The 26842-nt window shown below is 48.3% G+C and overlaps 1 protein-coding gene across 1 annotated transcript in view; it reads right to left on the bottom strand.

Annotated features, from left to right (window-relative positions):
• The window catches only part of IGF2R (insulin like growth factor 2 receptor), a 1757136-nt gene that overhangs the window by 654520 nt on the left and 1075774 nt on the right, over positions 1 to 26842 (bottom strand). The window contains exon 33 of the mRNA XM_086927157.1: positions 7449 to 7568. Coding sequence (XP_086783283.1) covers positions 7449 to 7568 — 120 coding nt within the window. The remainder of the gene's footprint in view (positions 1 to 7448; positions 7569 to 26842) is intronic.

Below are 26842 nucleotides of genomic sequence, written 5' to 3'. Positions count from 1 at the left end.
CCAATAGACCCTAACATCCAACAGGATTCCTAGCTTACTCAAGGGTCTAAAACACCAATCTAACATTAATGAAAATCAAGGGCATGCAAGAACTACCCATTATCTATACAAGAAAAACAACAAATACTTACCTGTAACAACATGCTTGCAGCTTGGGGATATTTAAAATGATAAAGCTGAATAAACAATCCACCATCTTCCGCTTGGACTCAGTGACGTATTTTATTTGTATAATGAATTCTAGGCATCGCCCAGAGGTGGAGCCAGGCACAGAGACCCACACATAAAAAAAAGCCAATGAACACGAAGGTGTGGAGATTCAGAGGCTGAAGGGAGATGCTGAAGAACCGCCTCATGAGGTATTCACCAAAGACTAAAAAGAGCAACCTAGGTTTGTGAAAGATGTTTCTAGTCATGGTTTTTTATCAATGTAGTAACTATTTGGCTTAATTGGTTCCTTTTTCAAATGAAAAATATATGAAATGTGACAATTTTAGCCCACTAATAGGTTGTAGAGACAGTATATATATATAAATATATCTTGTTACCCCCTCTGGAAACAAATACAAAGGTTACAGGGACGTTATAGTTAGTTTTAGATTTTACACACAAAACCACAGAAATTCAGCAGTTATAGTTATCTTGAGTAACTATAACTTGTGCCATAAGGCAACTACAACTTGTGCCCCTGCCATGCACAGTTTTCTCATCAGTTATTTCATAGCAAAGGTTGCAGTGATATTATCAATGTCATCATATAACAGGTGTCTTAAACCAGTAGATCGCAAACTACTAGAGGCTCACATACATTTTCAGAGTAGCTCACAGCCTCCAGTTCATTTTTATATAAGCAGAGCCACATTTTCCTATTAAAGTATAAGGAAGGCTATGTTTATTTGACGTTATTAGCATCAGGTTGCATAGCGAGGGTGCATTAGCAACACTTGAGTACCAGACATCTCAATATGTCATCTACTATCCCCAGATAGTCACACATCACAACACACCATAAGTGTCAAGGCAGTCTAGGCCTCGATGGACTGGAATTTACTCGTAATGTTAATGTGAATAATGAAAGTCATGCAGACAAAAAATACATTTTTCCTCATGATTGTTGTATACCTTGCAAGAAAACTAATAAAAAGATTAATTTAAAGAATTAGCATCAAGCTGCAGATAGCTGGGCCTGGGAATGAGCAGTGCTCAGTCAGTTTTATGGGCCAGGCTGGGGCAGAGATGTGAAGAACTGAAGCAGTGACGTATTTAACTCTTAACTAAAAGTCCTTGTCAACTCAGTATTGGAGCTTAGAACAAAATGATGTTTCTGAATACTTTTAAATGGGAGAAAATTAAAACGGAAAGGTACCTTAAAGACTTAGTTAACGCTTCATTTTACTTTCTTCATTTCAAAGTATCAAACTGCAGGCCTCTTACTCCCAGTGGCCAGTAGACATTGTGCAATATTTATAACTAAAAAATACAGTCATATTTGTTAAAATGAGAGAAATTGAAAGTGATGAAAAATATTTCTTTTAACAGCAAGTCACAATGTCTTCCTCCACTTCAGTTAAGTCAGTTACATCTTAATATTTAATGAAGCAAGTGTCTTCCCTTTAAATTCCTCCTAATTAAACAAATAGCTGCATATTTAGTTTTATAAATATGTCACCGTGTGTACAGACCACTGAGAGCAAGATGCCTGGTGTTTGTAAATGTGACGCTTGGCAATGGGAGAAAATTTAAATGAGGTGTTTAATGGAATCTATAAAAATAAAGTTAACTCTTCAGTTTAAGTTTCTCCCATTTAAAATTGTCGCATTTACACACAGCAGGCATCTTGCTTCCAGTGGCTGGCAGAAACAGTACCATATTTATAACTAAAAAATACAGCCATTATTACAAGTGCAGAAAAAATGCTCTCTATCATGAACATTTTTGCAAAACATTTTTCTGCACTTTGCATTTCTCCCATTTAACAAAATGGTTGTATGTTTGCGTTATACATGTAACGTTGCCATATATGATGAAAGGTATGGCCTTTCCCTCCTCTATCCTTATATCCCTTTTATACTTTATTTCCCCCCCGGGAATGATGTTTCATTTCACAAAATGACAGCCGCAACTTTTCTCTCAGATTGCAGTCCACCAATTAGGGCATTGCTGTTGGTGCATGGATCCTTGTCTCTAGATAGATATAAACCTTTTTTTTTATAACTCCAAAACCAATTAACAGATTCTCACCAAATTATAAAAAGCACTCTTTTTGAGCCAAGATCTAACTTTCTGCAAAATTTGGTGTCATTCTGTTCAGCAGCTCGGGGTGTAGTTGTGTCGAAAATCCCTATGGAAAAGTGCAACAGGACAACACATTTTGAGACCCCCAGCTTTTTCCTGGCCGCAGCTTGATGAAATCACCCTAACACTTTCCTGACAGCAGCTGAAGTTAGTGGAAAACTAGTTTTGAAAATTTTGTGATGACTTGTCAAACAGCACCAAAGTTATTTGCAAAACAAAAAATGATTTGCCTATGGAAACTAGGTCCTAACTATCTACTGATGCGCATAATATATATATATATATATATATATTTTTTTCTTTTCTGCCCAACTCCAGCATTTGATTACACGCAGACACGGATAGATCTATTTAGATTTATCAGGAAAATGAAATTACAGAAGATACATACTCTGAACCCGAAAGCGGATGATGGAACCAGAATGGAAGAGATTGATCCACTGGCAACGATAACTGGCAAAGATCTACAAGCAATTGCTGTGGCACAGACTATGATTGGAACAAGTCATTCACAGGATTGGGATATACAACCCACACAAACATTGGAGGATTGTGGAATCACACAGCAGGGCTGTAAAAGTAAAATGATCATCAAATCCAAAACTAATCCGAGGACACCACATGATGGAATTGACACATTTCAAGAAATAGTCATTGAAGAACTGAAAGACCTACAGGCGGAGAAATTCAATTGTAAAAGGAAGAATGGGCTGTAATTCAAAATCTCAAAGATGATGAAAACATTATCATTAAACCCAGCGATAAAGGGGGAAATATCGTCATCCTGAAACGCAGTCAATATGAGGATGAGGCACTTTCCCAATTGAACAATAAAGAACATTATGTTGAGATAAAAAGGGAAAAATACACAGAGAGCATTAAGGCCTTCAATGACTTGATTGAAAAATGGAAAGACAAAGGTATTATGGATTTCAAAGATTGGAATAACCTGAAATGTGAGTTCCCCCAAATTGCCACATTCTATCACCTACCAAAGGTGCACAAGAGTAAAATATGGCCTCCTGGTAGACCAATCGTGTCTTCAAAAGATAGCCTATTGGAAAAAACTTCGAGCTTCATCGATAGCTTCATTGCCCCATTCGTCAAAGATCTCAGCTCGTATCTAAAGGATACGAAGGACTTTTTAAGGATTATACAGGATGTCAAATGGGAAGAGGACATGATCCTAATAACATTGGACATTGCCAGCTTATATACTTCTATTAGACACAAAGACGGTCTTCTGGCAATGAAGAGCTTCCTAGACAATAGACCGATCAAATACCGAAGCCATAATACTATGTTGTTAGAGCTAACAGACTTCTATTTAAGAAATAACATCTTTTTGTTTGCAGGGAAATTGTACCTACAACTTCAGGGGACCGCAATGGGCACGTGCTTCGCCCCCAGCTACGCGAACCTCTTCGTGGGCTGGTGGGAGAAGCACGTGGCCTGGGCGGGGGACAATGACAGGTGGATGAACAATATCATCCTGTGGACCTGCTACATCAATGACTTGTTTTTGGTGTGGCGGGGGCCACAGAATGAGGCTGAGGAATATATTGCTGAATTAAACAGAAACAATCTGAACCTCAGTTTCACAAGCAATATTAGCAAAAGTGAGGTATTCTACTTGGACCTCCGGGTCTATGTGGAAAACGATTCAATACAAACCGCGGTTTACAGAAAACCAACCGCGGGCAATACTATATTGCACTCACGTAGCTATCATCCCCGTAGTGTCATAAATAATATCCCCCTGGGAGAGTTTTTGCGAATTAAACGCAACTGCTCAACCACACAGGAGTTTGAAAAGGCTAAGGAACAGTCCAAAAGAAGATTCTCACAGAGAGGATATGGGAGAGGAATTTTGTATCGAGCAGAAATGAGAAGCGATCTAGTGGGGAGAAAAGACCTGCTAACTGACAAACCCAGATCCCTAGATTCAAAGATTAGATTGATCACCGATTACTCAGAGAAGTCACCAGAAGTTTTTAACATAATGCGGAAAAACTGGAAAATCTTTAAATCAGACTCTGTAATCGGAAAGTCCCTATCTGATTATCCTCTCATTACATATAGAAAGGGGAATTCTTTTAAAGATCATCTAGTGAACAGTCACTATGAGAAGAAGAAAAAGAAGAAACCAACTGTTTCAGGCTTCTTTCCTTGCATGAAGTGCAAGGCCTGTAGAAACTCGAAAAAAGTCAAGGAATATCAAATCCCAGGCAAGAAAACAAAGAGCAAAATAACAAAATTGGTAAACTGCAACTCTGACTAAACTGTTTACTGCTTGATATGTCCCTGTGGGAAGAAATATATAGGGAGCACAGTAAAACCCACCAAACTAAGGGTCCTCGAACACATGAGGGCAATTACCTCAAAGGATCCAAGCTACCCAGTAGCTCGTCATTTCGAGCAGGTACATAACAGTAACAGTAATTTATTGACCTATTTCATTCTGGATCAACTAGTCAGGACAGAGAGAGGGGGAAACTGGGTGAAAAAACTGAGAACCCTAGAATCAAGATTCATCATCCAGTTACAGACTAAGGCCCCGGGTGGGATGAACAATGAGGAAGCGATGTGGACTCACATCTAAAGAACTTCATCCAGCCCCAGCTTTGTTCTCTTAGAAACCTGGAAAAATATACTATTCTACAGTTCTCTATAAATCAGTGATGCCTGCCCCATTACCCTATATATTTTAAAAGATCTTTTTTGTTCATGGAAAATCACAATGACAATTCCAAAAGGATGTTTGTTTGAATGTATAATTGAATAATGATATGCCCATTCAGGGCTTGATTGTACTTCATTTATGAAATTGTGGATTGTCTCTCAATGTGCCATGAAACTGTGAACCTCTCGTGAGGGCTCATCGAGGAACCGTAATGAGCATCACGATTCAAAGGCACTACCAGCATAGGCACCACAAAATGTAAATATGCAGCATAAGGTGCCGCAAACTGATAAAAAACTTAATTTGTAGATATAATTATCATGTGATATACACTTAACCCACATTTTTGAAAAACATGATGGTATCTAATGCATTGCGAATGACAAATTGTTATTAACGTACTAGTCATTATAAGATGGCCGCCGCAAAAGTATTGATGGAATTACAAATTACGTGCCTTCTTTTATGTTTATGTTTATTTTGTTGGAAACACGTGACATATGGTCACCATGGTTTTATTTAAACAACGGTAGAAACAAACGTCAGTTCACACTGACGAAGGCGGCAACGCCGAAACGCGTTTGTAAGCTGACTTATCTGCAGAAAGGTTCTGTAAATAAATACCTGGCGAACCCACGCTATACTGGCTTTGAGTGCTCTTATTCATGTAAAAATCCCGAGGATTGGGGGATTTCTGCGTTGTTCAATATATATATATATATATATATATATATATATATATATATATATATATATATATTCACAGCTCCTCTGCCTGACAAAGTCAAACAAACCAGCGCTCGCAGTAATTTAAACCACATAGGTTTATTGCACAAAGGAAAAACGCGTTTCGGCACTTGCCTTCATCAGTTTCAACTGGCGACGGCGAGGCGAGTGTAAATAATGGCAACATAGGAAACATAAAAAGAGGACCAAAGTCCAAAATCATAAGCGCCATCTTTAAATGGTCAAATAAACCAAATAATAATAAAGTACAAATTAAACGTTCAAATTAGATAGTTTGAGTACACAGTACTGCCTGACCCATCCATTAAATGTTAGTAACAGATAATCAAGCCCTGGATATATATATATATATATATATATATATATATATATATATATATATATATATATATATATATATATATATATATATATATATATATATATATATATATTGGATATAGGATTTATCTTCTGAAGTAATAAATCATCCAGCACTACGAGGTAGATTACGAAAGTCCTTTTATTTGTTAAAAATGACGAAATACATCTACGCGTTTCGGGAGTCAAGCTCCCTTACTCACGATATCTCACCACCATTGTTGCCAGATTAAAATACACTTCACAGGGGTAGTAAAAGAGACAATGGTCTTAACATTCACAAATAAGTCTCAATTCTGTATAATACGGTGGCCATATTATAATGTGCTACTTCACCAACGGTATTAAACACAAAGCCTTATTGCAGATGCCATCAATGCACAAATGTTATGGTAAAAAAGAAGCCTGGAACTCTGTGTAGTTCCCAATATTAGGTGGTGCAGAGCTCCTATATAGAACACCCTACAACCAGTAGCCCTCGGTCTCAAATGTCTCTTTTCGTAGCAAAGTCTTTAAGCATCAGATTGGCACAGTGGCATCCACACCAAGCTATAAAGGGACAAAGCCTCTTGCCATTTTCATTCCAAAGTCTTTAACTGTAGGATTAGAAAGTGCCACTCAAGATGTACCAACCCAGGCACAGTATTACAGCTTTGGTATGGTCAACTATCATCCAGCAAACTGGAATGCATACAAGCAAACCCTGACACATGTTTAGCTCTTTTTGCATAATTTATGCAGCACTCTAACCTGAAAGGGTATTGATTTGACTTATAGTGGGTGCTCTCTGGAGACCTCTCTGAATAGTTCTAATAAGAGTGAAACATGCGTCGAGGTTGCTTTTATGCTTTCCAAGTTGGTTTAGACGGTATATTGCCAGTCCAAAGCTGTAATACTGTGCCTGGAGTGGTAAAATGTGTTTGTCTTTTTACAGCTCAGAGTGGATGTACTTGTACTTGCTAATCCTATGCTTAGAGATTTTGCTGTAAAAACGGCCTAAAAATTGGGAGCACATCAAAACTAAAAAACTGATCTTATAAATGGCCTACTAAGTTTTGAATACAAAAGTTATATATCTTGGACACATTTACATTTGTTTTATTTCAACAAAATAGAACAGAGTACACAACTTCAAATATTAAATGTAATACATTTTCTTTATGAAATAGTAGTGGACCGGGGATAATTCAATCAATTTGAAACTAATACGGGTTTATCTCTCTCTGCCTTGAGACAATCCCGACTATGAGAGAGATAAATATGTTTAAGTGCTTAACTGCTATAGTTTCACACCTATAAGAGAAGGCGGCATCTTACACTGTGGCACTGTAAAACAGTAGAGAAAGCTGAAAATTATACTTACCAGCTCCTGTGTCACATGAACTTTTCAGCGGAGCACAGATATTCAACTGAATGTTTCTGCTGCGGCTTACAATGGGATAGCCAGCATCACGGCTCAACGATGACAAGTCAAACAGGTGACCTATCAGAAAGGAAGAATCTACATTGAGAACTTGAGGCCTATTCACAAACTGCACTGTGTAGTAGGTTTAGTAGCACTACAATAAAATTAATAATATACAACAACATTCTATTTACTAACCTACATGTATAGGTCTAGGCCTATGCCTCCCTTATCTTTTGTCGCAGAGATCTATACCCTAAAAGTGATGGTGTCCGCACAAGTAGTTTTATATTTTAGTAATAACTGTGGACGGCATGGGGGAGTGACCAGAAAATAGGGAATACTTATTAATCAACTACCGGGGTAAAGGGAGGAGTAAGGATGGGTTTAGATAGGATAAGGATTGTTTTAGGGATGATTCATTAGGGGTTTAGAGACTGACAAGCACTCGCCCACAAATAAGGAGGCCTACTGCTTTTGATAAACTTTACATCTAAAGTTGCTGCTGTCAAAAAGGGCCAAAACAGTAGTAACTGTACTCCAGCTCTGAGCTGAAATAAGTCTGGCACCATATATGGCCAACCACTGGTATTCTAAAACGCTCCAGTAGTAAATAATGAAGGCATGGACTTAAAATAAAACTATAGGAAATAATGTTAAGTTGAATTAGCTTATGTTAAAAAATATATATTAATAAATATACATTTCTATATTTAATATAATTATTCATTCATCATAAAATATGCTAAACCTTTTTAAATTAAAAACACTAATTTTATTTTAATGTAAAAAAATAAGTTTCATTCTATATATCTTTTAAAACTCTTTACTACTTAATAAATGTATGATACATACGTTCTATTTTAGGTGGAGAATGTATTTTATTAAAATCTCAAGAACATATATATATTTTAATTTAACACATTAAACATTATTAAATATTTATTTCAAAATTAATTAAAAATGCTGTAGATTTTTTTCCATACATTTAAAATACATATTTTAAATTAACTTACATAAATAGTTCAATTAGAAATATTTGTACTATTTTTGAACAATTGTAATACATGTTTTCTGAAGCTTTACCATAGGATGATGACCCCTCCCCACCCACTTCCTGGTGGAGACCTCAGTCTTCATGCTAAAAGTTAAAAGTACACTCAAATTTAGGGTCTATTCCCTGAATGCAGGGGGAGGGGTGAAGAAATGCAAGTCTACACTCTAGAGCAACTTTACACTCAAAGTCAAAAAAAGTTTATTTCTGTTCAAAACACCATAAAAGTGTCACAATATATATATATATATATATATATATATATATATATATATATATATATATATATATATATATATATATTTACTATTCATAAAACTTCAGCAAAGAAAAAGAAAAATGTAAAACGTTACCCCCTTATAAAAGACAGCAAGATTAACAATACCACTCCCTGGCAATCTTATGCAAATTTGACTCATATCGCGTTCTAATCACAATAGAGCCCCTTATTAAGTTTGCTCCCACGATATAGATGTCAGTAGAGGCCAATGAGTACAAATAGTTAAAACCATCGCTATATGAACATGGACCAACGTTTCTCAATAATGAAAGCAGCAATCTAGTTCTCACTCACTTCTATAAAGTGCAAAATAATAGAAAGTGCACCGTGCTTTGCCTAGGAGAATTATCACATGGGCAAGGCGCAAGATTGCCCGTCCAATCTCCTCGACAAAGGAACGCCAACAGAAACTACATAACTGACACCTGCTAAGGTAAAATCTGATCTGGGAATTTGTGGGAAAAGTTAGATTAAATTGTGGAAGGTTGGAAGCAAGTGAAAATCTCCTGAATAACCTCAGTGAGGGCAATTGTGCATGTTGCCCCTATTAAGGAACGCCTGTTTAATAATGGCCTTAGCATTTGGAGGAATTTTTTCAGGGAATTCAAAAAAAGTATCCTATACCTATCTCTAGGAACTTGTCCCTTAAGAAGTGGAGCCAGGGGATCTTTACAGCATTATGTCTATTAAGGCAATCCTTAATAACATCCTTTGAGAACTCAAAGTTCTTCGAGAGCCAGATCTTAGCCCATAAATACAATGGGACACAGCCAATACGGTCCTCTATAAACTCTTGCCCAGTTCAACATGACAGAGTGATGTGGGGAAGCTTTTTGGTGCCATCTGTAATCTTTTGATACATTTTTGCTCTACTAGTTGGAGCGTTTGGCTGCTATTATACCTGCAAACCCCTGCCCCATATGTGGCGATAGGAAGGCATTTAGCTCTATAAACAGTTAATAATTCTTTCACTGGTTTTTGCCCCAGCTTACGAACAAACTGAAATAACGCATCCACAGCCCTGCTTGTCTGCTGTGCTCTAATGGTCAAGAGAGGTTCACACTTCATCTGATTATTAAAGAAATTGCCCAGGTAGGAAAAATTACTTTTTCTATCTCCTTTCCCTGGACAATGAAAGTTTTCGTTTTTGTGATCTTTGGGCCACATACCTTAATATATGATTAAGTAAACGTAACTTTTAAATCTAGAGATGTCAAAATCAGTGAAAGCATCAAGGGATTTCTGTAAACTCAGAGGTCGTTGCCAATAAAACTATCATCTGTGCATGAAAGCAAGGGAACACATTTATTAGTAATTATGGGGAAATCAAGCTCCCTTTTTAAAAAAAAGACATCCATCTAATTTTTTATAAATTAAAAATTAAAACAGCGCTAAAATACATCCTTGGCAACCCCCTCCATGGAAATTATTGGGTGTGTGTTTGCCCAATCCCTACCGTAACTTACGGTAACTGAAGTATCCATATGAGGCTTAGAGAGAAGGATTACAAGGGCTTTTTCGACACCCATATCTTCCATGATGACCCACAATTTGTCCCGATTGACAGTATCAAAAGCACTAGATAAGTCCACGAAGACCAAATGCATAGAGCTCTTCATGGACCTCACGTGCTTACTGACAATTAGGGACAAATTGAGACATTGTTCAGTCGTGCCCAGATCCTTTCTAAAACCATATTTGTGTTGAACAAGACCCCTTTATTAGATGCCCACTCTTCTAAACGTGTAAGAAGGACTGTGCCCAATACCTTTGCTGTTGCATTGATCAATAATATAGGTCTGTAACACACAGGATCACTTCTATCACCCTTTTCAAAAACAAGAACTACAATCGCCTCTTTCCATGACCCAGACAGTGGGCCAATAATGGCTGCTTTAAAAATATTAATAATGGTGCCCACAAGTTAGGGTTTCTCTTAAAAAGATCTGAGCCGGGGGCTTTCAAACAGACGCCCTGTGCAAGAGCCACCTCTACCTCTTGAATTGTAATGGACAAACTGAGCTGTGAGGCTTTGGTTAAGTCATGGGGTATTTCCTGTTGTTCCTCTGCTATCATCTTATGTGAGGGGGCAAAAAGTCTGGAAAAAAGGGATTCTATGTCAGGACCGGAGGCTTCAGATTATGCTATATCTTCCTTCGCTTTATTAACATAAAGAAACCACAGCAGCTTAGGAAAAAATATAATAAGAACAAAAAATGCTTTAAACATAAAGCATTGACGTAATGTTCAACAAAAAATCAACAACAACTCCCAAGAGTCTCTTTGTTATAATCATAGTCCACAGTCCTTTGTCACTGTTCATCATCCCTATATAACCGGACTTCCCATCATCTTCCTCCTCTTTCTTCGCTGCTCCCGCAGCCAGATAAGTGCTTTTCTATTTGTCTTCTTTTATTGTGCTTGATGTCTTGCGGTCTTTGGGGACTCCTTGCATGGTTTATTTCCTTTCAGAGTCCCTTAGTTGCGGGAACGTTCTGCCGTTCCTACGCGACTTTTTTCCCACTTGTGTGCGGTGTGTACATAGACCGCAAGGGGGCGGCCTGTCGCCTCGCCGACCCTCCGGCGCGCCTCCGCGGTGCGAGGAGCCGCGCCGTGGGGTCTGCTTGCGCAGGGGCCGACCCTCGCGTACCCCTCTGACACCTGGTGCTCCGGGTCTGTACTTCACAAATTGACGCCCTTTGGGGTCTGTATGGCGGTTTTGACCGCGTGAATCGCCTTCGGGCGAGATCTGTGCACCTCTTTATTCGTGTGTGGCCTAGCGCGCTTGAGGGGTACGTAGACCCGGTCCCGGCGAGGAGGGTCTGCGCGCTTGGGGGTTGGTGCAGCCCACCTGCCACGTCAGCTGGCCCAAAACGTGATCGCAGCCGCTGGGCCTGCCCACATTCGAGAACTTTCTCGGTTGCCGCCCTCTTGGGTGCCCCGCATTTGCCCTTGGTTCCGACATGGAAGGGGAGTATGATGAGGAGGCCTGCCCCTATCTGCAGGATGATGAGTTTTATCAGGCGGTGGACAGCTCCATCTATCGTTGTGTGACGGAGGTGGTAGGGCCCATGGAGGACCGCCTTTCGGCCCGCATCGTAGAGGAGTGTGCCAAGCTGGCAGCGGCGCAGGTGCCGCCGCCCCCCGAGCTCCCGGGGACGTCCGGCGGGTTGCCGCCCGCTCCGAAGAGACCCCGGGGTGAGGAGCCTTCTTCGGAGGCCCAAGGCGTGGATAAGGGCGCCTTCGAGCGTCTTCGTGACGCCTTCCTGGCCAAGGCGACGGCGGTGCCTCCGACGCCCTTGGTGGACCCTGGCACTTCGGGCGGTCTGTCAACGGCGCCCGCCTCCCCGATCTACGACTCTCCGGACACGGATGACGACGGGGAGTCGACCCGGTCTTGGCTCCCGGCGCCTTCGGGAAAGGAGATGCCCCGAGATGAGTCGGGCATGCTGGACCCGGACGAGATCGTCCACCCCCGATCCGCGGCCTGGGCCCCGGGGGAGACGGTGGCGAAGTTTGTCGCGGGCCGGCTGCGCAAGCCCCTGGAGAAGGAGGCGAGGGGTTGCCTGCGAGGGGAATGCCCTCGGCCTACTTTGGAGGGGAAGGTGGCTATGACCCCAGAATTGGACCCCAAGATGGCCACCTTCCTGGCGAAATTCATGAAGGACCCCAGGAAGGGGATCGATCGGTCCTGGCGGGCCTGCCAGGACAAGCTGCTGGATGCGGTCGGGCCCGCCACGAAGATCCTCGATATGGCGGAGGAGGCTCGAGCGAATGGCACCGCCATTTCTCCGGAGGTGCTCTCCAACTGGGCCCAGAGGGTGATCGTCTTCTTGGGCAACGCCAACTGTGCCCTGTCGACGGAGCGGCGGCGGTCGCTCCTTATTAAGCTGGACCCGAAGCTGGGGGACCTGGCCTCGTCGGAGGCAGGTGCCGTGGCCCAGGGTGGCCTCTTCGGTGAACCTTTCATCCGCGAGCTTGGAAAGTTCGTGAACACGTTCACGTCGCTGGACAAGGCCCAGTCCAGCATCAAGAGGGTGTTTCACCAGCGTTTTTCTGGAGGGGCCGGTCGCGGCAGGGGCCGCGCGATCGGCCGTGGTCAGCAGACCAACAACCGTGGACAAGGCTCCGGAAGAGGTCAGTACCAGACCTCGGCCAACTACACCAATTTCTACCCCACGAGGGGACAACGCTATGGTGGAAGAGGATTCCAAAAGAAGTCCGGACAAGGAAATGCCCCCGGTAAGTGTACTTTGCTTGGATCAAGTTCCGATTGGGGGGCGGCTGGCAAGCTTTTACGGGGAGTGGGAGTTGCTCACTGCCGATGCTTGGGTTTTGCAAACTGTGAGAGGTTTCCATATAGAGTTTCACGACCAGCCAACTCAGGTGAGGCCCCCGCGCCCGATGGTTTTCTCAGATTCCGACGCGCGATTGATAGACGGGGAGGTCTCGGACTTGCTGCGCAAGGGAGCCATCCGCCTATCAACGCGCCACCCGCATGGGTTCCTCAGCAACGTCTTCTTGGTAGACAAGACGGATGGGGGCAAGAGGCCTGTGATCAATCTCAAGGAATTCAATGGGTGGTTGGTCTACCGTCACTTCAAGATGGAGGGGATCCACCTCCTTCGGGACGTGCTCCTCCCTCGGGATTGGATGGTGCGACTGGATCTCAAGGATGCCTACTTGGTCGTTCCCATCCACCCCCCTCATCGTCGTTTCCTACAATTCCTGTGGGACGGCCGGGTGTTCGAATTCACCGCCCTGCCGTTCGGCCTTTCTTCGGCCCCGTGGTGCTTCACGAAGGTCCTTCACCCGGTAGTGGAGTTTCTCAGAAGCCAGGGGGTCCGTATGATAGTATACTTAGACGACATCCTCCTCATGGGGCAGTGCCCGGAGGTGCTGGCAGGACAACTGCGTCAAGCGGTCGGCCTGCTTCAGAGACTGGGGTTCGTCGTCAACGGCTCCAAGTCGGTCTTGGTTCCCACTCAGCAGATCACCTTTTTAGGTTTCGTGGTGGACTCGGTGCAGGCGGTCTTGAGCCTACCGAGCCGGAAGGTCGCAAAGATACGGCACCTGCTTCGGCAGACGATCGCGAGGGATCGTACGTCACTGCGCCATGTCGCCAAGGTGGTGGGTCTTCTGTCGTCCTCCATCCAGGCGATTTTCCCAGGCCCGCTGCACTACAGGGCTCTTCAGCACCTGAAAGCGCAGCATTTGCGCCGTGGGATGTGTTACGATCAGTGGGTTCCCCTAACGGACGAAGTGAAGGAGGAGATGTCATGGTGGCTGTCTCACATGGAGGCATGGAATGGGCGAGCGATCTTCGGGTCGGCTCCGGACTTAATCATAGAGTCCGACGCCAGCAGGTCGGGCTGGGGCGCCCGGTGCGGGGATTTTTCCACCGGCGGCGCCTGGTCGTCAGAAGAACAACAATTGCATATCAATTGTTTGGAGCTCCTTGCGGGCTCCTTCGCGGTTCGCTGTTGGACCAAAGATTCGGTCAAGGCTTGTGTCCTGCTCCGGATGGACAATGTTTCGGCGGTCCGATATGTGAACCACCTGGGAGGTCCTCGGTCCCGCGCCTTGGCGGATTTAGCGAAGGACTTCTGGGATTATTGCCTGTCTCGTCACATTGCGGTGACGGCGGAGTATCTGCCAGGCCAGTCCAATCAGGTAGCGGATTGGCACTCTCGACATCTCAGGGATGCCAGCCAGTGGAAACTGGATCCGGGAGTCTTCCGGTGGCTACACTCCCTTTGGGGCCCCTTCTCGGTGGACCTCTTCGCGTCCCGTCTCGACCACCAGCTGCCGCGGTTTTACAGCTGGAGGCCGGACCCTCTGGCGGAGGCCACGGACGCGTTCTTGCAGGATTGGAGTCGGGAACAGCCGTTTGCGTTTCCCCCGTTCTCCATGATCATGCGGACGGCGGCTCAAATACGCCGCCAGGGTGCGGACCTGGTGTTGGTTACACCGCTGTGGAGGTCTCAAGTATGGTTTCCGGTTCTTCTGGAACTTTCCTGGGATTTTCCAATCCTACTCCCCCTGTTTCCTCTGCTCCTGACGAGCCCGGATCGGGAACCTCACCCTCTCGTCATGCAGAACACTCTCCGCCTCGTGGCGTGGAGGCTCTCAGGAGACGCTGGACGCTCCCGGGCCTTTCGGGGTCAGCTGAGCACTTGCTCTCCAAAGCATGGGCCGATAGTACGACGAAGCGTTACAGATCCGCTTGGCTTAAGTGGATGCGTTGTTGTTTACGAAGGGATTTGGATCCCATGGTCGCCGGCCTTGTTCCCGTGCTGAATTTCCTGGCTCATTTGGCCGACAAGGGTTTGGCGTATAGAACGATCAGTGCTATCCGGTCGGCGATTTCTGCGGGCCATGATAACATCGATGGCCTTCCGGTAGGGGAACACCCTTTTGTGTGCCGGCTTCTGCGAGCGGTTCGCCTCGCGCTGCCGCCAGAGCCCAGGTACTCCGTCCTTTGGGACGTCAATTTGGTCCTGAACCTGTTCCTATCGTGGCCAGCGAATTCTTATCTGTCTCTGAAGGAGCTTTCGGCGAAATTAGCCATGTTGTTATGTCTGGTCTCTTGTAGGCGCGTCTCGGACGTGCGCGCGCTGGATGTTTCTGCACGCATTTTTTCCCCGGAGGGGGTTACTTTTACGGTGGGTCGACGCACTAAGACGTCGTCGCGTTCCATTTCTTATCCAGCTTTTACTGACACTCCTAAGTTGTGTGTCGTGCAATGCCTCAAAGCATATGAGGACCTGACCTTGGATCTACGCCCTCCGGGCGAGCGTCAGTTGTTGATTGCCCTGCGGAAGCCACACAAAGCTGTCTCCTCCCCCACTATCGCTAGGTGGGTGCGTTGGGTCATGCAAGAAGCGGGCATCAATACTTCTCTCTTTGGAGCACACTCCGCCAGGGGGGCCATGGCCTCTAAGGCATTCTCGGTGGGTGCTCGTCTGGAGGACCTTATGCGAGCGGCGGACTGGTCCTCGGATTCCACCTTCAAGAGGTTTTATTTTAAGCCGGTGGTGGATTTAGCTCAGTTGGTGGTAAGTAAGCTTTAAACTAGCATAATCTGAAGCCTCCGGTCCTGACATAGAATCGAAATTTGCCTAGCTTACGTAACGGTAAGTTTCAATTCTATTAAGGACACGGAGGCGAGGATTATCCCACCCGGACTACAGTGGTGTCTCTACCCACCCGTATGGCAGTAGGTAAAGCGTTTTCCTTTACGTTGTCTGTACTGTGTTGTTCACTGAATGCTCCTCGCCTTGTTGTAGCCTTTTCCTGGGCCACCTCGCTGATGCTGTTCCTTTTTTGGCAGGCAACGACGGTGCTAAACAGGACCAATGAGGCTTAAGCGTGATCTGCGCGAAGAAAGAGGAGGCAGATGATGGGAAGTCCGGTTATATAGGGATGATGAACAGTGACAAAGGACTGTGGACTATGATTATAACAAAGAGACTCTTGGGAGTTGTTGTTGATTTTTTGTTGAACATTACGTCAATGCTTTATGTTTAAAGCATTTTTTGTTCTTATTATATTTTTTCCTAAGCTGCTGTGGTTTCTTTATGTTAATAAAGCGAAGGAAGATATAGCATAATCCTCGCCTCCGTGTCCTTAATAGAATTGAAACTTACCGTTACGTAAGCTAGGCAAATTTCGATTCCTAGACTTCACCCAAGAACAATGAGTCCATCTGTATCACATATTCTGTGAACATTGAGCGATTAATAATGTCCCAACTTTTTTAGACTGTTTAAAGGAACCTGCTCATTCCAAATCCTCCTATGCCTCCTTCCTCAGTTCCATCTTCCAGAATTAGATCAGCTTTTTATATTTGCTCCTCGTAATTTTTATTAGCTCTCTATCAAGGAGCGGCATGTATGTTCCGTATGAGTTTTGGAGCAATCAGTGTTAAACCAACGCACCCCTGAGGCTTGCTTTTGAGAAATATTCTTTTTTATTTTTAAACCATTTTTATTGTTTTTGCAGCAAGGAAAAACAGACAACAAGCATGTCAGTATCGAGCAACACTATCACATCCCCCCTCCTTACCCTCTCCACCCCACTTATGCTTCAGGACCCAAATACCATTGTCCAAGTGTTCAGACATTACAATCCTCCGAGTCCACTTCAGTAATATCTCCTGTTCCCGTAAGCCCATCCCCTCCATGGCAATCATACATTCAAGTGTTTGTGACCCCTTAGAGCCCTCCATCCAGTCCATGATACTGTCGCCATTTGCCCCACACTCTGCAGAACTTCTTTGGGCACCCTCTTGCTTTGTACGGGACCCTTTTGGCTGCCATGTAAATGTCCATACCCCTCCTCCACTCCTCTAGCTGTGGTATGTCTGGCGCCCCCCCATGTCCTGGCTACATCCCTTTTGGCCACTACCAGGGCTAGTACTAGAAAGATCAGCAATGGGCGAGTCAAGTCTACATCATTGGTAATCCCCAGGAGTATTAGCTTCGGGTCTGATGGAATGTTCGTCCCTAGTACCTCTCCCAGTTCGGCAAGGACCTCCCCCCAGTACATTTGAATGCATGGGTATGACCAAATCGTGTGCAAGAAATCTCCTCTATCGTGACCGCAGTGCAGACAGCAGGGGTCGGGTATTCTTCCCAGTTTATGCAACCGCACTCTATCGAAATAGGACCTATGTAAGATCTTAAACTGGATCAAACGGAGGCGTGATTTAATCGCCACCTTCCTATGGTGCATCAATACCACACCCCAGTCCACGTCATCCATGTCCCCCACTTCCCGTTCCCAAGTGGCCCGAGGCCCTCCAATTTGTTTGGCATATTATTCATGATAGTTTTATATGCCAGGGATACTGCCTTTCCGGGCATCCGTTCCTGTAGAAGGCGGCCTTCCAATGGAGCGTATTCAGGTAGTGCCTCCATCAATGCCCCTTCTGCCCTCCACGCATGCCTGAATTGCATATATTTAAAAAATTGGGAGCGGTGGAGCCCAAATTCTTTTTGCAGTGATGGAAAGGGTTGCAGGGCCCCATTTTTAGTTACGTCTCCTAGAGTAGAGATGCCTATGGCGTCCCATCCCTGGAACCCTCTCAACTTGCTAAGTTCCTTCAGCCAAGTGCAATTCCACAGCGGAGTTTGCTCCGTTGGTTTGTGTTCCCACTTAATTGCCTTTGTCGCCCTTTTCCATGCTCCCAGCGTGAATTTAGTAGCCGGCAGTAGTCTGGCCTGCCCCCTTCCTCAAGTATATGTAGTATATACATGTGTGGGTGCCCAAGGTGTGCTCTTCCAGTGCATAAGTGGGGTGTGTGGCTGGTGCATGTATCCATTCATTAATGGGGGCCAGGTGTTCCGCCCAGTAGTAGGCCTCTAGGTCGGGCAATGAAATCCCCCCATCATATTGGTGCCTCTGTAGGGTCGATAGCGCTACTCTAGGTTGCTTTCCCAGCCACAAATAGGACCTAAGTTCTGCATGGATGTCTCGGAAGACCTTACACTTCAGGGGGAAGTATTCATTCTGGAAGGCATATAAGAATCTTGGGAGCGAGATCATTTTAAACATAGCTGCCCGTCAAAGTATCGTCAGGGGAAGCGATTGCCATCTGCTTGCGTCTTCTGTAAAATTGCGCATGACGCAGTTAATGTTTCGTTCGTAGGAGAGATTACCGTCAGTCGTGACAAATATCCCCAGGTACATAAATCCCTCTCTAGTTGTCTGCAGTCTCTCAGGCAAGGCGGCCACTCATCCCCTCCTTGAGGGTCATAGAACGTCCACTTGTGCCAATTGATCTGGTACCCAAACTGGGCTCCGTATCGATCTAGTTCAGCAAACAATGTTGGTATAGTAATTTCCGGCTGCCTAATATAAAGCAGGACATCGTCCGAGTATAGGGACAGTTTTTCGTCGTTTTCATCTGCTTGCCCTATCCGGAATCCGGTAATCCCTACGTTCTGTCTAACCGCGCAAGCCATTACTTCAATAGAGAGGGCAAACAACAGGGGAGACAGGGGGCATCCCTGCCTGGTGCCCCGTTGTATAGGAAAGGCATCTGATAGTGTCCCGTTAACCCGGACTCTAGCACGAGGGCTGGTGTATAGTAGACTCATTTTATGCCTGTACTTGGGTCCAAATCTCAGGCGCTCTAGTACTCCCTCAAGAAAAGGCCAGTGGACAGCATTGAACGCCTTTTCTGCATCTAGGGTTAAGAACCAATGAGGCTTCGTCCTGCTTCCTACTTCCCTGAGTCAGTTATGAGTCCGCCGCAGGTTATATCTAGTTGCCCTTTCCGGGATGAACGCCGTTTGGTCAAGGTGGACCAACCCCGTTATGACCGTCGCATGCGGAGAGCCAGAATTGTTGCATATAGTTTCGCCTCCACATTGAGGAGGGAGATGGGGTGGTAGGAGGAACAATCATCTACTGATTTCCCCTGCTTGTGGATTGGGACAATAGTGGCCTGTCTGAGGTGAGGAGGAACTGTCCCTCTTCCTCAGCATCTAGGAAGAGGCCCAGTAGGTGGCGGGTCAGGAGATCTGCAGTTTTAAAAAGAAATTCCGCCGGGAAGCCGTTGGGGCCCGGGGCCTTTCCTGTTCGGAGCTTGGTCAGTGCCACCCTAATTTCCTCCTCTGTTATATCCGCCTCTAGGTCTTTTTGGTCAGCCTCCTCAAGCTTCGGGAGGTTGATATTTGCCATGTAGCGCAGTGCATCTTCTTTCGACCCTAGTTCTCGTGCTTCATAGAAGGCTTTATAGAACTCAGCGAATGTATCCGCTATCCTGACATCTGTGCGGGCCCATCCACCCTGACCATCTCTCACCTTTTCCACCCATCGGTTGTCCCTCTCCTTCTTGCTTAGCCTTGCCAAGAGCCTCCCGGATTTGTCCCCCACATCGTAGAGACTCTGCAGAGTCGCCAACGCCTGTGACTTTGCTGTCAGTAATTGCTTATACTGGACTTGCAGATCGGAGAGACGTCGAAGTTTTCCCGGGTTCCTAGTAAGCAGGTGTTCATTTTCAATCGCCAGTATCTGTGCTTCCAGTTCCTGGATCTCAGCCTGGACTTTTTTCCTGTCCTCCGCCAGTCTACACTGTGCCCTATCTCGGAGTACCACTTTAAGTGCCTCCCAAAGAACTACCCGCGAATCCACCGAGCCTATATTTTCTGCCAGGTACACCTTCACGTCCGCTCTTAGGCCCCTCAGGATTTCCACGTTTTGTAGGTCCCATGCCGACAGTCTGAGTGTCTTGGGCCCCTCCCTCCTCTTCCGACTCATCTCTAACATTAATGGTGAGTGGTCGGACACGCAACGTGCACAGTACCCTGCTTTTATCAGATACCTGCAGTGTCTGTTGCGCCATAAAAATGTAATCCAGGCAGGAGTACACTTTGTGTGCTCCGGAGAAGAAGGAATATGCCTTGTCGTCCAGATGGAGCCATCTCCAGACATCGAGTAGACCGAACTCAGTCATAGATTTGGCTAGCGGTGTCACACTCTGGGGTCTATCACAATCACCTGTTCTATCCGCCATGGCGTTCATCACGTCATTAAAGTCTCCCCCGAGGATTTGAATCGTATCTGCTGTGTTAAGGATAATATCAGAAACTCCCCTCAGTGTACCTGCCTAAAGTTTGGGTGGGGTGTAGGCTGAGACAAACGTACTACCCCACTGTCCTCGTACACCTATGTATGTTCCCTGCGGGTCCGTCCATACCTGCGGTATTTTCATAGGTGGATGCTTTTTAATCAGGATTGCCACCCCTCTGGAGCCAGAGGTAAACCCTGCATGAGCCAGTACTCTATATTGCCCCCTTGCCAAGAAGGCACATTTAGTGCCCTGTAGATGAGTTTCCTGAAGGAGTATTACATGCGTCCCAGATCTTTTCACATAATTGTTAGCCAGTCCCGGTTTAATCTTACAGCCCAGGCCGTTTACGTTCTAGGTGCACAAGTTATTACTTGTTTAACGATATATCTGTAAGAGACATTAGTTAGTGATAGATTCCTTACCTTAGAATATCCCCAGGCGTCAGACTGGATCCGGAAACGTTTGCGTAGCAGTACCCTTGCGCGTCGGTAGGCGTCGTCTGCGCCTCCGCGTCCGTCGTCGGCGCCGTGATGACGTCGTCGGAGTACTTAGATGCCGCCTCCGCGTGCTGACGTCAGTTCTTCGCCACAGCTTTTCCGCGCCAGAAGTGCAGACCCATGACAAAAAACCAACACTAGTGCCAAGAAACTAGGGCCCTGAAAGGGGATGGCCTTAACCCTAGATATCGGTTCGAAGAACGGGGAGGATGGGTGGGTCGGTAAGGAATCTATCACTAACTAATGTCTCTTACAGATATATCGTTACAAAAGTAGTAACTTGTGCATCTGAAAGAGACACGTTAGTGATAGATTCCTTACCTTAGAATAGATACCCCAGCAATACCATCCCCGTGGTGGTGGGTCTGCGAACCAATAATCACACCAGAAAGTCCTGGAGGACGGAACGGCCAAAGTAGCCATCCCTCCGGACTTGACTGTCCAGGCAATAGTGTCTTGCAAACGTGTGCAGCGAGGCCCAGGTAGCCGCCTGGCAAATGTCCTGCAAGGGCACACCTCGGCCCAAGGCAGTTGTAGTGGCCGTGGCTCGAGTGGAATGAGCCCGCAGCCCAACAGGGGGTTCCTTCTTAGCCAAGGAGTAACACGCCTGGATGCACAAGATAATCCACCGGGAGATGGTCCGCTTGTGCACCGCTTTACCTTTCTTAGCGCCCGCGTACCAAACAAAGAGTTGATCATCCACCCGGAACTGTTGTGTGCGGTTCAGATAAAATGAGAGCGCACGTTTTGGGTCCAGACGGTGGAGCTTCTCCTCCTCTCTCTCGAGGAGTGCGGAGGCGGAAAGAAGGTGGGTAACGTGATGGATTGCCCAATGTGGAAGGCCGTGACTACCTTGGGAAGGAAGGAGGGCCTTGTCCGCAATACAACCTTGTTCGGATGGACTGAAAGGAAAGGAGGCTTACAGGACAGAGCCTGGAGCTTACTCACTCTCCTGGCAGAGGAGATGGCTACCAGGAAGGCAGTCTTCAAAGAAAGAAGGCGAAGAGGACAGTTGTGAAGTGGCTCACAGGGAGCGCACATCAGAAACGTTAGAAGTAGGTTCAAGTCCCACTGAGGCATCACAAAGGGAACAGGAGGAAAGGTAGGAGTTATGCCCTTCAAGAATCGATTAACGATAGGGGACTTGAACAAAGAAGGTTGGTCAGGCAGCCTCAGAAAGGCTGAAAGAGCCGAAAGATAGCCCTTGACAGTGCCCAGAGCAGAGCCCTGCTGGGCCAGAGAGTGAAGAAAGAGGAGAACCACAGAGAGAGGGGCATTGAGGGGATCCACAGCCTTTGCTGTGCACCATGCCACAAATCTGTTCCACCTGCAGGCGTATACCGACTTTGTGGAGGGACGCCTGGCTGCCAGAATGATGTTGCAAACTTCAGGAGGCAAGTCAAATGGCCTCAACTGTCGCCGCTCAATCTCCAAGCATGGAGGTGGAGACTGGACAGGTTCGGGTGGAGGACCGTCCCCTGCTGCTGCGACAGAAGGTCCTCCTGAAGAGGCAGACGAATCGGGGGATCGACTGACATCCTGAGTAGCTGGGGATACCAGTACCTTCGTGCCCAGTCCGGAGCCACAAGGATGACTTGTGCCCGGTCGCGCTTGATCTCCTTCAGCACTCTGGGCAGAAGTGGTATAGGCGGAAAGGCGTACAACAGACCGCAGCTCCACTCGCGACGAAATGCGTCTCCGAGCGAGTGCCGCCTTGGAAATTCCAACGCGCAGAACTGATGACATTGCGCGTTCTCTTCAGTGGCGAATAGATCTTACCAGGCTCTCCCCATCGCAGAAAGAGACCTTGCGCCACGTCCGAGTTCAGACGCCATTCGTGATCCATCGAGCACCGACGGCTGAGTTCGTCCGCCCTGGCGATCAGAGAACCTGCCAGGTGTTGAACCACCAGAGTCACGCCCTGATGTTCCAGCCATTGCCAGAGACGCAGAGCCTCCTGGCAAAGGGTCCACGACCCCACTCCGCCCTGTTTGTTGCAGTACCACATGGCGGTGGTGTTGGCCGTGAACACTTACACTGCACTCCCTCGGACAGACGGGAGGAATGCCTTCAGTGCCAGACGAATCGCCCGCAGCTCCAACAGATTGATATGGAGCCGGGACTCCGCCGGAGACCAGAGTCCTCTGATCTCCGCCTCTCCCAAGTGGCGTCCCCAGCCCTGGAGGGACGCGTCCATCACAACTACGTGCTCCGGTTGGGGAAGGGAGAGGGATCTGCCGTTGACCCAATCGTGGTCCGTGAGCCACCACTGCAGCGCTCTCGCAGTGCCCTCCGAGATCAGGACATGGTCTGACAGGTTGCCATGATGCTGGGCCCACTGAAACTTCAGGTCCCACTGCAGAGCCCGCATCCGCCACCGTGCGTGATGCACCAGAAGGATGCAGGAGGCCATCAGCCCCAGAAGCCGCAGCGTGAACCTGACCGAAACCCGGGATAGCTGCCCGCAGATCGGAATCAGAGCCTGTATATCCCGAACCCGCTGTTCGGGCGGGTAAACTCGAAACTGCGCCAAGTCGAGAACCGCTCCGATGAAAAGGAGCTTCTGAGAGGGGCACAGGTGTGACTTCGGCACATTGATGGAAAATCCCAACTGGTGCTCGAGATCCGCCGTAGTCTGGAGGTGGCGGATGACTGTCTGGGGCGAGTCCGCCTTCAACAACCAGTCGTCGAGGTAGGGGAAGACTGAGACCCCCAACCTGCGCAGGTGAGCTGCGACCACCACCATCACCTTCGTGAACACCCGTGGGGCGCTGGTAAGGCCGAATGGGAGCACGGTAAACAGTAAGTGCTCGAGGCCAACCGTGAACGGCAGGTAGCGCCGGTGGGCCGGCAGGAGGGGGATGTGGAAATACGCGTCCTGCAAGTCCAAAGCTACCATCCAGTCTCCCGGGTCTAGGGCAGCCAAGACCTGAGCCAGTGACAGCATTTTGAACTTCTCCTTCCGGAAGAGCCGTTGACGTTCCTCAGATCCAAGATAGGGCGTAGGCCCCCTTTGCCCTTCTTGGGTACCAGGAAGTAGTGGGAGTAGCAACCACGTCTTACTTCTGGCCCAGGAACGCGCTCGATGGCCCCCTTGGCCAAGAGGGCCGAAACTTCCTCCTGCAGGAGCCGCAAGTGATCCCCCGATACGCGGTGGTGTTGCGGTGGCATGGCTTGAGGGGTCGTCTCGAAGGGGAGGGAGTAGCCCCTTCGGACGATCTGCAGCACCCACCTGTCCGAAGTGACAGTGCGCCAGTGAGAGTGGTGATGGCGAACCCTGCCTCCCACTGGCGTCACATGGGCCGAAAAGCACGGACTAGGAGGGTTTAGAGGTGGATTCCGCGGGGCAGTTGTGGACTGACTCCGCCTGTTTCCCCGACCACCTCGACGGCGGTTTCCACGGCCGCGCTGGACGATAGTTTGCGGCGAGTGGATGGCGGCGCGTGTGGGGACGCCCCTTCCTTGGCCATGAAAGGAGCGAAAGGCACCCGATTGCTGGCCCGGGGCCGAGAGGCCCAAGGACTTGGCTGTAGCCCTGGAGTCCTTAAAGCACTCAAGCGCATGGTCTGCCTTGTCGCCAAAGAGGCGACGGCCATCGAAGGGCATGTCCATAAGGGTGTTCTGGACGTCTGCCGAAAAATTGGCGGATCTCAGCCAGGCGTGGCGTCGTACCGCCACCGTCGTAGCCATCGCTCTGCCCAGCGAGTCAGTAGTATCCAGACCACACCTGATTGAATACTTGGCTGCGTCCCGGCCCTCCACAAGGGCTTGGCCGAGTTTGGCCCGTACCTCCAGCGGGCACTCTGGCAGCACTTCCGCCACCGTCTCCCACAGAGAGTGGGTGTAGCGGCCCAAGAGGCATGCGGTGTTGGAAGACCGCAGTCCCAAACTAAGGGACGAGAAGATCTTCTTGCCATAGTTCTCGTACCTCTTGGATTCCCTGTCCGGCGGGGCCGTCGGGAATGCGGTCTGGGAATTCGAGGCCTGGATGACCAGACTCTCGGGGGTGGGGTGGGAGGACAGGAAACATGGGTCGCCCGGAGCTGGGCGGTGGCGTCTGGCCACGTTCCTATCTACAGGCGAACCCGTAGCGGGCCTGGACCAAGTGCCCAAAAGAACGTCCGTCAAGGCCTCATTAAACGGCAGCAGAGGCTCCACGGAGCATGACTGCGGCTTAAGGACCTCTGTGAGGAGGTTAGTCCTCACGGCCGCGACGGGGAGCTCAAGGCCCAAGGCCTTGGCTGCCCTCGTCAACACCACACCATAGGTCGCTCCCTCCTCCGAAGCCACGGTAGGAGGAGAGACGAATCCAGTGTCTGGAGAGGTGTCCAGGCCACTGGCCTCCCCAAGGTCTCCTGCCCAGTCCATGTTAGACTGGCACTCCCTGGCCAGAGGGTCCTCAGACCCCTCCCAATCCTCCTCATCCCTCATCTCCTGAGATTCAGGGTCGTAATTGAATGAGGTCGGTTCGTAGAAGCTAAAATCTCCAAACGGCGTCGAGATCGGCGCCGATAGGAGTCGTCCCGACGTCGGAAGCGAATGAAAGGAGGCATCGGGGACGGCGCCGCCCGAGGACGGCGCCGGAGGGGACACCACACGGACCGACGCCGGGGGAGTCGTAAGGTCCACCGGTGACGATCCATCGCCCGAGGAAGGCCCAGCGGCACCCTGCGGCGCCAGGCTTGAAGGCGCCGACGACGCCGGGGCCGCTGTACCCTGCGGCGCCGGGCCCGAGGGCACCGGCGGTGTCAGGATCGTGGGGCCCTGCGGCGCCGGGCCCGAAGGCGTCGGCGGCGTCGGAGCCGAAGCACCCGACGGCGTCGGGGTCGAAGCCCCCGACCCACTAGGGCCCCCAGACAGGTTCGCTGGGCCCGAAGGCGCCGCGGAACCCGTCGGAGGAGAAAGGGACCTCATGGCCATGAGGAAACGCTCAATCTCCTCCGGCGTAGCGTTCAGCCCAGGGACCGGAGGGTATGGGGCCGGACGCGGCGCCCGCGACTCCCGAGGAGCCACGTGGGCGGTGTCACCCGAACCCCTGGCCACGTCGCGCGAGCGTCGGGGGGAGTCAGAAGAGCGATGATGTCTCTTTGACTTCTTATGCTTCTTACCTGACGACTTGGACCCGGAGGAGTGGTGCAGACTCCCGGAGCTGTGACGGCTCCGTCCCCGCGACCTGTCCCTCGACCTCCCGTGGGACCGGGACCTCACACGGCGCTGGGCCGACTGCCGGAGTTCGAGCCGCCTGCGGGACCGCTCCCGCCTGGCCTTCCTCGAAAGGGCCCGACAGTCGGGGCAGGCCTCGTCGTCATGGTCGATGCCCAAACACGTCAGGCACAGGCGGTGGGGATCCGTGACTGACATGGTACGGTCGCACTCGTCGCAATGCTTGAATCCGGGCATCCCTACAGGCACCGTCTGAGTCGTACAGACTTCGAAATGGATCAAAAGATCTCAAAAAGTTAGTCAAAAAGTGACTAGGGAACTGCTCTTTCCAGATCTGCGCTGGCTGGCGCGGAAAAAAGAAGAACTGACGTCAGCACGTGGAGGCGGCGTCTAAGTACTCCGACGACGTCATCACGGCGCCCACGACGGACGCGGAGCCGCAGACGACGCCTAACGAACGCGCAAGGGTACTGCTACGCAAAAGTTTCCGGATCCAGTCTGACGCCTGGGGATATTCTAAGGTAAGGAATCTATCACTAACGTGTCTCTTTCAGATCAGTACCTTAACACCCTCCCTAGGCATAGTTTCTCTTTCTGGGTTACCCATGAGCGTATCTTGGAATGAGATCCGATGGCATCTCGCGTCCTGTGGTGGGAGTCGATATGAAACGTGCGTGGGTGCTCAACATGACATGGTAAAACAAACCTCCTTTCCCCCCTCCTCACTCCCTCCTCTCCCCCATAAAACGTGGTCATCTCTCCAACTATACCCCCCCC

This window comes from Lissotriton vulgaris, chromosome 6 (genome assembly GCF_964263255.1).
Source record: "Lissotriton vulgaris chromosome 6, aLisVul1.2, whole genome shotgun sequence".
Lineage (NCBI taxonomy): Eukaryota > Metazoa > Chordata > Amphibia > Caudata > Salamandridae > Lissotriton > Lissotriton vulgaris.
Note: the sequence above shows the minus strand (reverse complement) of the source record. Positions and strands in the feature narration are given on the sequence as shown.